This window comes from Watersipora subatra, chromosome 5 (genome assembly GCF_963576615.1).
Source record: "Watersipora subatra chromosome 5, tzWatSuba1.1, whole genome shotgun sequence".
NCBI classification, from domain to species: domain Eukaryota; kingdom Metazoa; phylum Bryozoa; class Gymnolaemata; order Cheilostomatida; family Watersiporidae; genus Watersipora; species Watersipora subatra.
In genome coordinates, this window is record NC_088712.1 from 48,277,320 (window position 1) to 48,296,456 (window position 19,137).

At 35.1% G+C, this 19,137-nt stretch overlaps 1 protein-coding gene and 2 non-coding genes across 3 annotated transcripts in view; all 3 read right to left on the minus strand.

Moving 5' to 3' along the window:
* Positions 1 to 19,137, minus strand: part of LOC137397430 (ubiquitin carboxyl-terminal hydrolase 7-like) — a 48,274-nt gene that overhangs the window by 19,639 nt on the left and 9,498 nt on the right. Inside the window, exons 4-8 of the mRNA XM_068083719.1 lie at positions 16,593 to 16,696; positions 15,637 to 15,769; positions 9,961 to 10,051; positions 5,411 to 5,481; positions 4,486 to 4,595 (exon numbers count right to left, since the gene is read on the minus strand). Coding sequence (XP_067939820.1) covers positions 4,486 to 4,595; positions 5,411 to 5,481; positions 9,961 to 10,051; positions 15,637 to 15,769; positions 16,593 to 16,696 — 509 coding nt within the window. The remainder of the gene's footprint in view (positions 1 to 4,485; positions 4,596 to 5,410; positions 5,482 to 9,960; positions 10,052 to 15,636; positions 15,770 to 16,592; positions 16,697 to 19,137) is intronic.
* On the minus strand, positions 763 to 926 carry LOC137397692 (U1 spliceosomal RNA). Its single transcript, XR_010978745.1, has one exon. It is a non-coding gene; the product is annotated as a U1 spliceosomal RNA (small nuclear RNA).
* LOC137397693 (U1 spliceosomal RNA) lies at positions 18,365 to 18,528 on the minus strand. Its single transcript, XR_010978746.1, has one exon. It is a non-coding gene; the product is annotated as a U1 spliceosomal RNA (small nuclear RNA).

Genomic DNA, 19,137 nt, shown 5'->3' on the forward strand with positions numbered 1-19,137 from the left:
CCAAATTCGATTTGAAAGGTAACCCGTCTCGCCGCACTTGTGAGAGAAAAACGGCGTTAGTACAGCGTTACATCTATTATATATACTACTTCCATGACATTTTAGTTCGTCGTGATAGATCGTCAGATGTGTTGACAAAACAGACAATAGGTAGCTGTGCAATTGTTGATAAATACATAAAGGCGATCATTTGGTGCAGGTGTTACAATGTCAGTCTACCAATCTGAGTGTCACGAATTGTAGTATCGTTGAAAGTTCTTTTAACCTAACCTTGACACCTGGATACAGATAGACGAACAGGTAGACACTGCCCTTTTTGTAGTAAAAATATATTTTTGTTCTGCTCTATTGTAGACGCATAAACTATTTGTTACTAGTTTGACTTTACAGAATAAACTTAACTGTCTCAAAAAATAAACAAATTGTTGTAAATGGATGTCAAAGATGGGCGCGCTGCATCAACTTGTTGTAAAAATACTGCAATCATAGTCCATAAAACCAGCAAACTTGATAAGAGAAATGTGACCTATCAATACCTCAGCCTGACAATGTGAGCCATTGATAGCTCACATTGTCAGGCTGTATGCTGGCAGCCAGGAGAAAACTTAGAATGTCAAGTTGCAAGCGAAAGTTTTATATTGAGAAATACGAGCACCTCTCAGTAAGCCGTCTCACCTCATTGAGCAATTACTATTAGGAATATCATAGATAGTTGATTCACGCTACAGAGATTTATGGGATAACAGTATTTCTTTGAAATTTCGGGGGATAGCGCGAACGCAGTCCCCCACTACCAAAAATTACGCACCCGAGTTATCCACATTTGGGATAATCGCAGGCGTCAACCAAACCGAAGTGCAATGGTAAGGCCTCTTCCTGGGGAATCCACCTTCTTGATCATGGATGTCCCTGTGCCAGGTAAGTATGAGTTGCCCGCCGATCGGCTATCGACTACACCTAACCGTGCAAAAGTATATTCAAGTGCCGTTTTTGAATATTTTAGTCAAACGATAATTATTTTATGTAGTTAATGCTTGCTATTAAATAGAAATGACGTAAGTTTATTTAAAAGCCCAAAAATAATAAAATAATCGTAACAATTCCTTAAAAACCTTCTAAAATATAACAAATAATTAACGTTTAGTAGACAGGTGGAGACAATTACCAAAATGTTCAACAGCGTCTATATAGACTGCGTGAAGATACCGTGAGAGAAATTGTTAATGCAATTCATAATACTGCAGTTACGGTACAGCCAACAAATTAAAAAGTTAAGTCTAGTTTTCCTTTTTGTACAGCCAAAGGAATGACTTTGGAAAGATCTTGGAACGAATTAGACAATTTACATGTATTTTACTGTTCGTATACTGTAATATCTTTATAACCAGGCCTGTATTCACTGGTTGCAAGTTGGGGCGGCTAATGTTAGGCGACTAGTTATGAACACCTGGGGGTATGGAGGGGGGCGGTGTAAGCCCCCAACAGGTTTCTCTTATGTAGGGTCTCAGCCGGGCCTCTCATGTGAAGTATTAAAAAATTTTATTGGAAAGTATCAACATTTTTATATTTTTTGAGATTTGTTTTGTTTTAGGTGATGTGACTGACAAGACGTTTTTTAATTAAAATAGAAAAAACTTAACCGCAGTTAAAATGCTCAGAAAAAAGACATCTTTTTCTTTTTGAGCGTTTTAACAAAGATCAATTTTGCCGATTTTATTTTAAGTTCATACGGAGGTTTCCACGCTTTCGATGGGACATGGCCAAGCGGATGTTTGGTAAAACTTGATATTTTGCAAACCTTTATAAAAGTCGTTAATAAGAATATTTTGCCGCTGATGATGATAATAATGACGCCTAAAAACTACTAAAAGTTTGATGTTTGTCTCTATGGCTTGGAATAAAGTGATATTCTACAGCGATAAAAACTGTCTCCATAGCCGTTGGGCAAATAACCTTTCGAATAAATGATGTTGAGGTCGAGTTATCTGAAGCAATTTATCATTGCGTGGGAACGGACCAAACAAATCCGTTCGAGTTAACCTTGTGTTTGAGATGAAATGTTACCTACATTTTATCCGAGGGTGAGTTATCCGAGTTTGACTGTACTTAGCCGCGAAAAGTTCCTAAAAAGTTGGGGTGGCTCAGCCGGCTCAAGCCCGTATTTCCTGGGGCGGCTGGCCGGCTGAGCCGCCCCAACTTTTTAGGAATTTTCCACGGCTAAGTAGTCAAACTTGGATAACTCGCCCTCGGATAAAATGTAACATTACATGTTACATTTTATCCGAGGGCGAGTTATACGAGTTAGCCTCATGTTCGAGATGAAATTCTCATCTCGAACACGAGGTTAACTCTAACGGATTTGTTTGGTCCGTTCACACGCAATGATAAATTGCTTCAGATAACTCGACCTCAACATCATTTACTCGAACAGTTATTTTGCCCAACGGCTATGAAGACGGTTTTTATCGCTGTAGAATATCCCTTTATTCCAAGCCATAGAGACAAACATCAACTTTTAGCAGTTCTTAGGCGTCATTATTATCATCAGCGGCAAAATATTCTTGTTAAAGAATAGAGAAAGCATAATATTATTATGCTTTATTATTCATCTTGAGGTGTTGACTGATGTTCTAAAAAAAGAATCAAGGAGATTGACCAACCAGAAGCTGAGATATAGCCAGCCAAACACAGGTCTACCAAAAAACAAAAGTGTTTTGGTAATCATCAATATATGACGTATGAAATCGACTTGTGTGCCATTGGTCAATTAAGCCAACTAATGCGCTCTCCTATAACAATCACGGCGTTTTAATTGGTTTAATCCCTGGAAGTATAGAACAATCAAATTGGGCCTAACAATCATCGCTCCTAGAATTCCGAACCAGTCCCTCTGACGTGTAGATTAGTTTTAGCATAAAATAATTACTCGCATCTATTATTTCGCAACATTTTGCTATCTTGCTAGTTCAGCTCAGTTTTGTTGTTCTCCTACTTAGCTTCCATATTCAGACTCATCTTTAGCGTTGTTCAGATTTTTTAACTATAGCTATAGCTAATAAATAGAATCAATCATCAATCTCGGTTATCATTTGGAATTTTCTACAAATTATATTAGTTACATCATTTATTCTATACGCAGTTATTTTATTATTTTGTATAATATGCATTATGAATATTATATAAATCATAAAAAATAATCATAGATAAGATAATAGATCAATAGAAAAATCAAAGCAAAAGTTATCGTTTTCTTTTCTTATAGCAAGAGCAGCACGGTCAAGTTAGTCTTTTTAAGATTATGGCTGTAGTGAACTTCCAGTCTGTTAATAGTGACGATAATCATGAAAATCAACTGAATGCTGCAGTAGATACACAGTAGAAAAATGATGAAGGAACAAAAAGTCCCATTCCTATTTCTTATTCTAAACAAACTGCAATCGCGGATATCGCATATAGACTATACACGCGCCGTTCGTTGAACAGATGATCTTCGGAGCATATCCGTGGAGATCGAGTTAAAATTTGAAGCACAATAGTCAAAATCTGCTCTTCTGCTTTAAAAAATCATGGCGAGGGGTTGTGGGCAAATGCCTTTACCACACAATGTTTGGATGATTTTCCTGAGAAACCAGAGCTAGTATGTAAATTATTTACTATCGCGAGAAGCGTTTCACATCTCGTAGCCAAAACAATCATTATACATAACGGCGGTAAGGGTGCGCAACTCCGGCACATGACCATTAAGTCGATTTTATACGTCACAGTTTTCGGGATTTTCGAAGGGTTTTCCTCTGATTCTTTATTAGGTAGACCTGTGTTTGGCTGTCTATATCTCAGCTTCTAGGGGGTCAATCTCCTTGATTCTTTTTTTAGAACATCAGTCAACACCTCAAGATAACTAATAAAGCATAATAATATTATGCTTTCTCTATTCTTTAACATCTTTTATAAAGGTTTGCAAAAGGTCAAGTTTTACCAAACATCCACTTGGCCATGTCCCATTGAAAGCGTAGAAACCTCCGGATGAACTTAAAATAAAATCGGCAAAATTGATCTTTGTTGAAACGCTCAAAAGAAAAAGATGTTTTTTTCAGAGCGTTTTAACTGCGGTCAAGTTTTGCCTATTTTAATTTAAAAACGTTTCGTCAGTCACATCACCTAAAACAAAACAAATATCAATAAAATAGAAAAATGTTGATACTTTCCGATAAAAATTTTTAAAACCTCAAATGAGCGGCCCGGCCAAGGCCCTACATGAGAGAAACCTGTTGGGGGCTTACACCGCCCCCTCCACACCCCCAGGTGTTCATAACTAGTCGTCTAACATTAGCCGCCCCAACTTGCAACCAGTGAATACAGGCCTGCGTAAACTTACCCGGAATTATTTACGTTGTCGGAGTGCCTACTGTATACAAAATGACACTTGACATCTCAGGGCATGATGCTATGTAGGTTCGTGGCCAAAAATAGAATTAGTTTACTCACAAGTCTGTGACTTTAACAACTGCTTGCTCCACAGGATCATACTTCAGTCTGTTGAGGTTGAGAAGGAGAATTTTAGGGGTGTCCACCAGCTCCACCTGCATTTCTGCTGTCTAAACAGAGAGACCACAGAGAGACTTACATGTAGTTCATACTACGTATACCAATAAAGATAGTGAGGGCCGTAAGTTAGTTGCCCGAGTTTCAGTTGTTATAAATCTCTGCTTCTGAAAAAATGGTGGAAGAGAGCGAGAATGATAGAACCAAAGTGCAAGTAGAACTAGTAATTATTTCATGGGATTAATTATTATTTGGAGTTGTCTGTCCTATAGCAGGATCAAATTATAAATGCTTTTATCTACATTGTACGATTCACTCCGGGTAAGTTAGACATTAGGATTGCAAATTATATAATTCCTTCAGTTGAATAAAGTTCAAAAGGTGGTACAACCTAGCCCGCTCTCCCCCTATTTGCAGTGCATATATTGTATACATCTCAATTAATGTAAACGGTACGTGACTGATCAAAGAAGTGCTCTATATTTTCAGTACTTTTAATATATATTACTGTCAGCACTTTTTGAATTTTAAATCTTACACATGCTTTCATTATTGAAACACTTAAAAAGCAGGAAGTCGTCTACTTAATTGTAAACAACTAAACAAACTTTCAATCGTTTCCTTACTGTACTTGCTGAAGTAACCTTTGATACTAAGACATTACGTATAATACTAAATAGAAAATATTAATAATTTTGTATATACCGTAAAACGTCTTATTGAACATCACCTCTAATAAAACGCCACTATAGGGGAAGGATTGAAAAATACAGCGACATGGCGCTCAAATAGAGGTTTTACGGTATGTCCCAAATCAGTGACACCCACAACCAGATGTTGCCAGCATCACACACACAACACTTCGTACCTGTTTGCCATGACCTTCTATGGTCATCTGGAGTTGCTCACTCTTGAACATATCTTCAAGTGATCTCTCAACTGCCACGGAGAGAGAATTCATATATTTACTGTGTCAATTCAAGCAAACACTACAACTATTACAATGTTTGTAAATACAGTCAAACATGGATAACTCGAACTCACGGGACCGAGCGAAAGTGTTCGAATTATCATAGCGTTCAAGTTATCAGAGCAGTGCCACAAGTCCATGTATTTATTTATTTATTAGTAGATAGATGTAGGCCTTACATATACAAACTATAATATAATCCAAAAGCATAAATGGCTTGTTTCAAATTAATTGCTTTTAATGTAAAGTTTAAAACTTTTTTATCAAAAAGTATAGAGACTTTTCTATCACTTGAGATTGGTTTGTTGTTTGAGGTGATGTTATTGCCATGACGTTTTTATATTAAAATTGGCAAAACTCGATCGTTGTTGAAATGCTCAGAAGAAAATACATCCTTTTCTTTTGAGCGTTTTAACCAAGATCAATTTTGCCGATTTTTCTTGAAGTTTATGTGAAAGTTACCTCACTTTTCCTTGCTTCCGAAGGGCCATCGCTAAGCGGATGTTTGGTCAAATCAAATTTCAACAAACCTTTAGAAAAGTCGTTGATGAAAATATTTTGCCGATGGTAGTAATAACGACGCCTATGAATCACGAAAAGTTGAGGTTTACCTCTATGGGTTGGGATAAAGTGATTTTTTAAAGCGATAACACCCGTCTCGGTAGGTGTTGGGCAAAAAACTGTTCGAGTTAACAGAGTTGAGGTAGAGTTATCTAAAGCAATTTATCATTACGTGGAAACGGACCGAAGAAACCGTTCGAGTTAACCATGTGTTCGAGCTATCCGTGGGCGAGTTATCCATGTTTGACTGTATTTATAAAAATTCTTTAGCGAAAAATGACAAATGAATACGATTGGACGAAGAGCAAACAAACATATGATCAACCCATGACAATGGCAGATTGCTTCAGCAAAGATACAAGTATCTGTCAACTCTACGAACACGATTGGGTTTTTAACAGCATTGCAAGACTATTATGGATTACCTCCACCGAGAATTGCAAAATGCTAAATATCTTCATGTAAATTTACCCAAGTTCGGAGTAAAAAAAGCATATAATACTCGAACAAAAACAGCTATTCAATGAACCCTATTTCTACAGTACCCCAGTGACATATATGTAATGACACTTTTGAGGTGTTGCCCTAAACTAAATAGCATTTAAGTGGAAAACTTGTACTTAGACCATAAAAGTAACACTTCAGTTACACAATAATAACATATTTGATTGGTTTAAAGCAAGTCATGTGATGCGGGGGACATTTTTATTCATTTCCCTCTAAACTTGAAGCAACTTGTTAAGCTATCATGCTGGAAACATAATAGTTAGTGTAATAATCTAATAGTGTATAAACTAGTGTAGTGATATAAAAACACAATTTTTGGTTTTATATCATAAAACATATCTGCAAATGGACGTAAATTGAAGCGAAACATTGAATATCTCACTTAATTTTAAGTCTGTGTAGTTAAAGGTGTAATCAGCAGCTCTAGTAGTTTAACTTGGGCATGCTCAGATTGACACAGCAGCTTTACAATGAATATCTTATGGGAAAGTTTAGTATGTTTGTCTGTATAAATAGCCAATATTGATCCAGCTGTAGTATCTTACACATGATACATTACACTCTGGTGCTTGACCCCTTAAAGCACATCAATTATGTCAGTACTTTTATCATATATTTCAGTACTTCAGAGAATTGGCTTTCGAATGCGCCTATATTCAATACACAAAGAATAATATAACTATGAAAAACAGAGTATCAAAAGTATGTCCTGCAATAAAAAAACACTTGGTTGTGGTTCCCACAATGTGATGTCATAATTAGCATTTAGCCTTAGGTCGTCGATCCCTTTCGCTGCCATCGAAGCTGCACTTTTCTGTGACAATCGGTGCTCTTAAACCCAGAGACCTTGGAGAGAACTTGGAATACACGATGGTACGTGGTAACTATATCAGATGGGTTCATTGACGATAGATAAGCGCATGTACGGTGATCTATCGTTAAAATTTGTGACCTGAGGTCTTTGTGAACAATTTAAAAGGTTTAGGATATGAGGTGATCGAATACTTGACTTATAACAAGCGTGTTTGGTGTAAATTAACATGTTTCTTTTGGGGTTCATTTGGAGGGCATCAATACTACTGTGTCAATCACATATCGCAGAGCGGTAGGGAGGGGATAACTCTTATTTTATGGATACACATAGGACTAACAAACGCTTAAGCCGTGGTCACACGGGCACCGAACCGAACTAAATGACGCAACACGACGTCGTTTTCAGCTCTAAAAAGTTCGGCTGAGGACATTTCTGGCCGATGCGAACTATTTCGGTACTGCTCGAAATTTCGTGCCGAACCCTTGCTCTTATTGGCTGGTTAAAATTCTAGAATTCTAGCGAGCACGCGTCACATTTTTTCTTACGTGCGTGTGAGTAAAGTTAAAAAAGAAATGGGACGATACTTTTATTTCGTTAAATAAACAACATGAAGCAATTTACGACAAGGTTCACCCGGACTTGTGATTGGGTTGCATAAATGTAAGATGTTGCACTTAGGTTTTGCATAAATGTAGGGGAATGGTTGTGATTTTCCTTCGTGTAGAATATAAGTAATGTGTCATATTCATCCTGATGAACTATCGTTGACTGATTTATTTATGTAAAACCACAGTACTATGATAAAGACTGTTTTTGTTTGTTATGCACTCAGCATAGAAAAACATTCATATGTTAATAAAAAAAATATAATTATGTTGATGGGAAGGGTTAGCAAAATATTTGTATCGAGTGATTTATTTTGAGCAGCCGAACGATCTTCTGATAAATCTGCTGTGTAATTATAATTTATAATTGTTCCTCAAAGTTTTTTTTTGTTTACAATAGAAATATTTAACTCAAATACATAACAACTACTAATGAAACCGTGTCCTGTCTCTATACGTATGGTATCTAGGAATCGAAGTTACTTCGGTGGCCGTGTGACATGTGCCACGAACCGAACCAGCCTCCGAACCGAACCTACGTCGGTTCGGTGCTCGTGTGACCACGCCTTTATTGTGCCCCTCAATCCACAATAGATATTTTGTCATGTGATCCATCTAGGCAACTCGAAGTGACCTGAAAGCACCCTTAACGTTTTCATCGAAAGAGCATGTTAATACCTAAAAGTAAACTGTAACATGTGTGCTCTAGTCTCCAGGGTTCATGTCCAGAGACGTTGTCATAGTTGTCTGCCCAAATTTATTACCATGCCAAGCGAAGGCCACACCTAATCATAAGGATTTCCACTTGAACTACCGTAAAACCTTTAATTGAACGCCACCTTTATTTGAACGCCACCTCTATTTGACTGCCACCTCTATTTGACCGCCACTATAGGGGAAGGGTTAAAAAATTGAGCGACATGGCATTTCAATGGAAGTTTTACGGTAGGCCTAAACCTTGTTAGGAGTGTTATTTTTTAGACTACAAAAAGTTGCCATTTTTAACACAGACAGTGTATGGTTGCTTTAAAGGTTGACTTGCAACAAAATTCACATTACAGTTATTTGGTATCAAAAGACTCACCATGTCTTACTCTGTTGTGTTGTAGGTGCCAAATGTGTGGAAAAGTGATTACAAGCTCTTAAAAGCTCAAAAACGAAAAGCCGCCGTAGATTGGAATCTATTTCTCTGACGTAGTCATGACAGTTTGGTTATTGTCTTGTGACGTGATGTTCTCACGTGAATTGAAAGGCCAATAAAAAGCTCAATATAAACTTATCGTAGCACTAGTTTATGACAAACACTTCGGGTTTACCGAAGACCCCGTATCAAATATAGATGCTCGCTACTTTACAGTTTTGTTTCGGCCTGGTCTAATTGGCAAGTCGTAATCTGATCATGTGACCCAATACTTCGCAAATAATTTTTGCAGCACTTTTCGATTATCACAGGTGACCAACTAGCTCGTCATGATTATCAGACAATGATATGTAGTCCTTCGAGGTAAGGTTAAAAAATTAAATGAATTTTTACAGTAAGTTATAAGATATCACTGCTAAAAGTGACAGCATTACAATGACGATAAAACAGACGCGTAAGAACAATAGACATGGTTTTATTGAATGCGTGAAGTATATTTGTGAAAATATTTTAACGAATAAGGTTGCATGAAAGTGTAAACAGAAACCATCTACCACAGCTACGCCACATTTGAGCCGTTTTGGAAAGAGAATCCAAACTACGGCGGTCTTGTGTGGCTGCGATTAACTGTTCGTTTTTTTTAGCTTTTAAGAGCTTGTAATCACATTCCCACGCACCTAAAACACAGCAGAGTAAGACACGGTGAATCTTTTGATATCAAATAACTGTAATGTGAATTTTGTTGCAAGTCAACCTTTAAGAAAAATTATATACCACCTGATGCTAGTAGGCCACCACTATGAGAACATAGAATACTTACTGCTAATAAATGAGATGGTCGGTAAAGACAGTCCTCTCACCTCCTCAAACTTAATACTTTCGTATCCCACTACTTCACATTTTATACTTCTCTACAACAGGTGAGACTACAATGCATTACGAATATAGAAATACTTATCTACCTACCTATAATAAGAAAAACAACAATGTTACACAAATATATCAATATTTCTTCATGTCAAGAGAAAATAGCAATATTATACAACTATATAAATACTTCTTTATAACAGGGAATGTAACAATAGTATACAAATATTACAGGAGAGACAATCTTATACGAATATAAAAATATTTCTCTAAAAAAGGGGAGGCAGCAATACAACACAAATATATAAATAATCCTTGATAATAGGAGAGACAACAAGCGCATACAAATACTTCCCTATAGCGGGAGAAATAACACTTATGCAAATATAACTTGTAATCCTTTCTACAATAGAGAAGACAACACTGCTAGATTAAAAATATTGTGAAAATATAAGAACATTTCTGTGTAACAGAAGCAAAAATGCAGATATACTGGCAAAGCAGCTTACAGATTGTTTCACTTTAACTAAATACTCGCCATGAAGACTTATGAAGAGGTTTAATATTGTAAATGTTTTTTATAAAAAAAGCTGCATACAAACTTATCTGCCATAGTCCTGTAAGAGTTGCACAGACTTATAGTTTTGCAGACCATATCTGCATAGCTAGACCATATTATATAGCTATGATAAATTATCTTGACTAGAGACATACATGCAGTAAAACACGCTGGTCTCTCATTTCAATCAAGTAAAGATGACTCCCAAGGAAGCTGATGTCGGCAGCCTGGGTTTTTAGAGGTTGCTATTATATAACATACTGACGTGAAGCAGTCCCTTACAATGACTATGATCACTGCATGGGACAACAGAATTCCACCAATATTCAACAAACTGCTCAGCCAATCAGCAAGCTTCAAGGGGAATCATGATGCAATAAATCAATTATCGGTAAATAAAAGGCAGCGACTTTGCAAGTTTTCATGAAGTAGGCCCATAAATAGTGACAAGCCAAAATCATAGAATTATTCGCATACCTTTAAGGCTATGCGCATACCTGTGAATTACATTACACAAAACAAAAATTACATTACACCAAACAAAGTGATGAGTATAATATAGAAAACAATGGATGGAAAACCAGTTGTCCATTTAGAAAACCGATTTAAGAATCAATAACACGAATTGGCCAGTGATCTGATGAGGTATCCGAGAAAGGCTCCCAGAAAATCAACTAAACAAAATATCAAACATCTCCATAAACAGTTATCAAAATATGAAGGAACACATTCAGCACTCAAAAAATACCAGTCGAAAATAGCCAAGTTAAAAAAAATTGTATTCAAGGTTTCTATGGCAACATTGTTTAGCCATCCAGTCGAAATCATAGCAGGAACTCAACTAAGGTATTAAGAGTATCTCTAACCCTAGTTGGCCTGAATAGATACTAAATACCATGCACACGCAGTACTGACGAGGAAACTGAGATGGTATGTGTGTGACCATAGATGCACCAGACCATCTACTACAGGCCTACTAGACATACACCTATTGTTTGATGCCTAGTGACTCGTCAAACTTCACACCTGATCAATGCCAACATTGACAGCAACGCAAATACTGTGCTTGCTAACAAAATGAAGAATTTTGAACAACAAATAATTTCCGAATATATGTAAAAGTTTTTCTGTATTATTACAAAAATTAAATTTTTCTACCTTTCATCATTTAGCAGAACTCATTAGATCATAAAAAACAGTTTTAAATCAGAGTTCCAGATGGAGTGGACTTGGCTGATTAATCTTCATACAGTTGTCACAAGTTTACGTATCTAACAGATATCCTCATGTTAGTAAAAATCATAGCTGGGTATATTGAACAATATATATATATATAATATATTGAGCAATATATAATATACTGTTCAATATATATACAATGTATTGAACAATATATATAATATATTGAAAAATATATATAATATATTGAACAATATATAATATACTGTTCAATATATACAATGTATTGAACAATATACATAATATACTGTTCAATATATATATATATATACAATGTATTGAACAATATATATAATATATTGTTCAATATATATATAATATATTGTTCCATATATATATAATATATTGTTCAATATATATATAATATATTGAACAATATATATAATATATTGTTCAATATATATATAATATATTGAACAATATATATATTAATAGCTGTGCCATCCGGCATTGCCCGGGTAAAAAAAGTCTTTGGTAAAAATTTTTATTTGTATTTAACATATAACAACATTTGCCATTCTAACTTTCAAACTACATATCATGAGAGAAATGTGTTGTGTAGTTGAAATAAATTAAGAGAGAAATTAAAAACAACTGCAAAAGTTTTCAAACTTTGTCAAACAAATGAAGACCTCAAGAAAGAACGATCAATGTCACATTTTCTCAAAATACTAGATTTATATTCTCTTGAATAGTTCTGGCCACAAAGTTTAGTCTCTGTGACAAAGTTTCAGCAAAAATGATCAAGGTCCAGAGATATTCCTGCTTAAAATAAACTAGCTCTTTGCGAAAATGATCAATGTCCAAGGGCTACACAGCAACAACGATAATTTCCCAGTCATGTGATTACTTTCAGCCAATAGCAACGCGTATTTGTTTGGGAATTTCCAACTTACAACGGTCGTTTTTTCTTTTGGGCGCTCAAACTATGTATTTAGTGTTATTATGGCTTTCTTAAGTACCTCTCAAGTTAGAAAACAGAGAATTGCTCATGATGATTATGTCAGATTTCTTTATAAAATAAAACAATGAACCATAAACAATAATAAACCTAAAACAATAAAGCAATTTAAAATTTTTGTTTGAGAATTTCCAACCTGAAAACGAACATTTTTTGGGTAAGCTTTTGTAAGTGCCGGCCGTGTTAGCAAACATGATTACGTATGTTGATGACATTTTTGCTAATTCAGATTCAGATTTCTGTGATTACACAGACCATTCAAGTAGCAGCACTGACTTTAATAATCGTGAAATTAATAGTTGTGTAAGAATAAAGAACATTGTTGAGTATCGCTTTAACTTCGTGACGATCGTAGCTTCGCATAGCTTTAAAAATGCACAAAGTGCGGATTCACTGAACTTTTTTCATTGCACTATTTGTTAACAAGCGTGCAAAAATAAAATATATAACAAAAATGTTCTAGATAAAGGTTCAAGTTGAAAAAAATTGTATACATATCATGAAGCAACATCTGCAATTTTCAGCACAATGACTGGAAGTAGGGCGATAGCTAAATTTGTACATGGATGAAAGGGTTAATAACTTGATACAATAGACAGAGGCAGTGGGAGTGAAGGGAAATATCCGAAGAGTACCAATAAGCAAAAAAGAAGTGTGTGCAAAAGCGTGTAGTGTAATGCAAAACAAAGTATAGCAGTTTTTCTAGGACACAATAAAAAAGTTGTTATAGTATTGTGACATGTTTATTTTTGTTTGAATAAAATTTGAATGGTAGAAACGCCATATTTTACTGCAATAGAGCATTTAAAATTAAAATATTATAACATTATCACCTAATAAAACATAATGCATAGAGAGTTGTCAATGATTTCCAAAGTAAATCGATCAATGTCTGAGTAATTGTGTTAACTTAGGCCATGTTGTGCCACCCCAAATTATGTCTACCGCTTCTTTGTTGATCACATTCCCAGGTAACATCCTTATTGACCACCAGCTAAAAGGTTCATATGATACAAGTTGTGATTCCTTCCAAAAATAGTTTGTAAACTTTAAAATGGCTATATCTCAATTTTGAACAATTGTGACATTGATCGTTCTTCCTTTGAGGTCCTCAACTGTAACTTTCAAACATATCACGAGGAAAATGTTTTGTGCAGGACAACTAAATTAAAAATAAATAAAACAGCTGTCAAGGTTTATGAACAACTGTAAATTTAAAATTTCAACTTAAAAGAAGTGTTTCGTTGAAATAAATTAGAAGGAAAATAAAAATGTAAAGGTGTTCAAGCGTGAATGTGAAATCCTTAGAGAGAAATGGCTAAATATAGTCTTTTTCGCTATGATTAAAATAAAAATTTTTTTGGTATACAATAATATGATTTCAGTTCGTTTCAGTGTTGGCATGCGGAAATTCGCATGCAAAAATATCATAGGCTGTAGATGTACATAGAGTGGTATAGAAACTCATAGTCATTATCTGATGATATCAACTTCTTGTAAAAATCATCATCATTATTAAAAATAGTACCAAAATAATATATTAACCTTGGTAACTATAGGTACCTACAATGATTTTAGTGCATTTTGTGGTTATGATTTGCAAGATAGAACATTACAATGTACTACTAGTAGAGTACTTACATTCGAGACAGACGTGCAACCTAAACACTGAATTTAACTTAAATGAATTTAATTTACTAAACACATACTTGAAGGAAGTGTATTTTAGTAAACTTAAAACCTTTAACAGAAATTTTATCATTTACGTTAGCGAATTGTGTTTATTATAGCGGATACCAGATACATCGGATAACATATACGGTACAATATACATTATCCGTTAATTAGTGTACCGATTGTATACGAATAACGTATTTAATCGGTACACTAATAACCAAATTTCAAGTTCGAGATAAATTATTGTTGATTTCGTGGGCCGAACAAATTTGCCTTAACGAAAAATGGACAAAAAGTCTTCGTGTTACATATACTTAAGTCCAAAAATATTTCAATATAATTGTCCACGTGAGAAAAATTGGCCTTGACCTTAGATATAGTAATTGAAACTTAGGAAAAATATTTAGGCACCGTAAGCACCGGAAAAATACTTAGGCATCGTAACGCGTGGCCGCATTGGTAAAATAATCAGCGTGCGCTATAGCTATATCTATAGCTGGACGCACCTACACACCAACACTGAGAAATATATATATAGATACATAAAATAATATATATATATATATTATATATATATAATATATAGAATAATACAATACATGCAGCTATCCGTTCCATCATCACGAGCTGTCGCCTTATCTAACTGTCAGTTATAGTATAGTGGTTAGGAAATTATTATTTAAAAACCGAGTTCCTCTAATGACCTTCACCTGTTGTCAAACATGAACTTACAGTAAGTTTTAGTAGACTTTATCAGAAAGTATCAGTGCTTTCCTAGGATTTGTGATTATTGTAGATGTTTGAGGTCATCTGACTGGCAAAATGTTCCAAGATTAAAATTAACAAAACTTGATCATGGTTGAAACACTCAGATCGAGTGAAAGTGTGATTATGATGTCTCTATTTGCAAAGAGACAGACAGAATAAAGACTCGTAACACTGCAACTTGAACACGATAGCTGATATGCTAGAAAAATACTTTCTAATAAAATCTACTAAAATTTTGTGAAAGTTCATCTTCGAATGCTTAGTCTAAGTCAGTGATAAGACTAAACAGTTGGACAAAAACCCTATACCTGCGTGTGAACATTATACCTGCGTGTGAACATTATTATAGCAACATAAGTTGATGGATTTTCGAGCAGTATTCATTGCCAAGTAGGCTTTCATGTGAACACAACTCTAAGTATTACCTTGAGCTTGCCCACAAGTAGAGAAGCCAAGCCAACAAAATCGTCTGGAAGGAGTTCTTTTTCTAAAGAGTTGAAGAGAGTTTGCATAAACTCATGTATGTCTTGCTGAAGACCCCTGTTCACAGATGTCCACCTGAAACAAACATATAACAATATGTGTTATTGCTCAACTATGCATATGCGTGAAAGGTCAAGGTTAGGATGAAACAGTTTCAGGTCCTCTCTATAGATCTAGAACAAGAACGAACAGCTAAATTAATAACGAATAAAAACAAACAGCTCAAATAATATCTTTTAATATAATATACCATATTAATAACACATATAATAACACTGATAAATGAGCATTGGTATGACTTCGCCGCTGACTTGCTTTTCTCGGGTTCACAGGCTATCATTATGTCCTGATTTAGCATGTTATACCGGTATATTGTAATTGAGATCAACCTTGAACTTACAATATATCAGAAGTTAATCTGTCACAGCAAGACTAACAAATAGAAATACCATACTTTTCGGACTATTAGCCGCTAATTTTTTCTGATGATTTGAGCCATGCGGCTTATATAAGGGTGCGGCTATTCTGTGGTGTTTTCTTTCACCGCTAGGGCACATTAACCAGAATCTCCGGTTAGTGCGCCTCTAGCGGTGAAAGAGAAAACGAAACAATACCTAACGGTACTGTTCTGTTAGACACTAGGTTAAAAAGCGTCAGTTAATACGAAACAGTAGGCACTGTTCCATTTTAAACTGGAAAGTTGCCGCCGTGTTAAAAAGCAGCGTCCTGAGTTCTGCGGCCTATACAAAGGTGCGGCTTACGTATTGTTTTATTATCATTTTTTGGAAAATAAAGCAGATGCGGCTTATATAGGGGTGCGGTTTATAGTCCGAAAAGTATGATAATTAAAAAGAAATGGACAAACAGATAATGGATATAGATTTAGCTGTAAATTAACCCGAATGCTTTCGTCAATCTGTTGGTAGTAACAATTTCATTTCCATCTGTTCCTTCCTCCAGGTCAATAAACAGCCACTGAAGTGCCTCTAATACTTTCAGTTTCTACAAGATCACTAACAAGCATAATGCTGTGTACATGTACCTAGAGTAAGATCAGAAACATAAGGTATGTTCAGAAACTGAAAGTAATATTGAAAAGCATACTGAATTCAGAGACACAGAGTTATGTTCGGAAATATAGAGTTATGTTTATAAATATAGAGTTATGTTTATAAATATAGAGTTATGTCCAGAAACAGAGTTATGTTCAGAAATATAGAGTTATGTTTATAAATATAGAGTTGTGTTCAGAAACACAGAGTTATGTTTAGAAATATAGAGTTGTGTTCAGAAACACAGAGTTATGTTCGGAAATATAGAGTTATGTTTATAAATATAGAGTTGTGTTCAGAAACACAGAGCTATGTTTATAAATATAAAGTTATGTTTAGAAACACAGAGTTATGTTCAGAAATATAGAGTTATGTTTATAAATATAGAGTTGTGTTCAGAAACACAGAGTTGTGTTTAGAAATATAGAGTTGTGTTCAGAAACACAGAGTTATGTTCAGAAATATAGAGTTATGTTTATAAATATAGAGTTGTGTTCAGAAACACAGAGTTATGTTTAGAAATATAGAGATGTGTTCAGAAACACAGAGTTATGTTCAGAAATATAGAGTTATGTTTATAAATATAGAGTTATGTTCAGAAATATAGAGTTATGTTCAGAAACATAGAGTTATGTTCAGAAACACAGAGTTATGTTTAGAAATATAGAGTTATGTTTATAAATATAGAGTTATGTTCAGAAATATAGAGTTATGTTCAGAAACATAGAGTTATGTTCAGAAACAGAGTGAACCCTAAATTACAAATATTTGTCAATGTTGGTAACGAGTTGAAACACAATATCAGCAAGTTAGCACGGGAATAATGAAACACTCATAAAGCTGGTGCTGAACGGCCTTTCCAGACAAAATATTCAATGTGCAGTCTGCCTACTAGTCCGTCATTTGTCAAAAATTCTTAATCTAATCATCACCATCCAAGTATAGTCAGCATTGATATGACACAAACCAAACAGGAAAATGAATACTCCAGTCAGACTAATCAGTAAGTCTCACATATATGTGAAGACATTACAATATCTCTCAAAAAAGCTTGCTAATAATAATTCAATTGGGAGAAAGTTCCCAATAGCGTGTTACTATTAGCTTCGAATAATTGACCAGTAAATCTTCACATCGGTCATATAGCTGAAGTATGGTCTTCATTTACTTTGTTAGACCTCCTCAGAAGTCAAAAATTTTTGTTACTGAGGAACAACATATGAATGTAAAATAAGCTTACATGTTGCATTTTTCACTGGCAAGTTTTATATTTTAATAAAATGTATATGCTGAAAAACAATAACCAGTTGAAAACATCTAAATGATTGAAGTTATGACGAGAGCCTTTTTTCTCTCTGAAAGCCACTACTACCAGATTGTCTTTAGGACGCAACTCTGGCTACTAAAGTAGTGTCATCGATAGCTCAAATTGCCTTACAACGCTGTAATGATGATAGACTGGATAAAACTTTGTATGTCAAGTAAGATTTCTACGTTGAGAAATACGAGCGCCTCTAAGCAACCAGCGCACCCTAATTATTGAGCTCAAGGGCACTATTACGGGTATCAGCGACTATCGTAGTGTGTAAAGGGTAAGATAAGTTGCTTTGTTTTATTTCGGGGGATAGCGCGAACGCAGTCCCCCACTACCAAAAATTACGCACCCGAGTTATCCACATTTGGGATAATCGCAGGCGTCAACCAAACCGAAGTGCAATGGTAAGGCCTCTTCCTGGGGAATCCACCTTCTTGATCATGGATGTCCCTGTGCCAGGTAAGTATGAATTGCTCGCCGATCGGCTATCCACTAGACCTAACCGTGCAAAAGTATATTCAAGTGCCGTTTTTGAATATTTTAGTTAAACGGCCGTTTTTTCTATAAAGTTAATGCATGCCACTAGATAAAAACGACATTAATTTATTTAAAAACCCAAAAAGTTAAAAGAATATTAAAATGCATTTAAAAGCCTTTTGAAATATAACAAATAATTAATGTTTAGTAGGCAGGTGGAGACAATTACCAAAATGTTCAACAGCGTCTATATAGACTGCGTTACGATGTTGTCCGACTAAAGGTGCAAACACACTAGGCAATTTTAACTCAAGCGTCATGAGGAGCACAGAGATACCGCTGGCGTGTGCCTAAACACACTTGAGCGGTGCACCAGCAACCGATAACGTGAGCACGCTCACAAACTGCCAATAAAATTCCGTATCATTAGTTTCTTGGAGTTGTTATGTTGACTGGAAACTAAGATTCACATTGCAGTTATTTGGTATCAAAAGATTCACCATGTCTTACTTTGCTGCGTTGCAGGTTCAAAATATGTGGAAATGTGATAACAAGCTGTTAAACGCTCAAACATGAACAGTTAATTACATTAATCACGA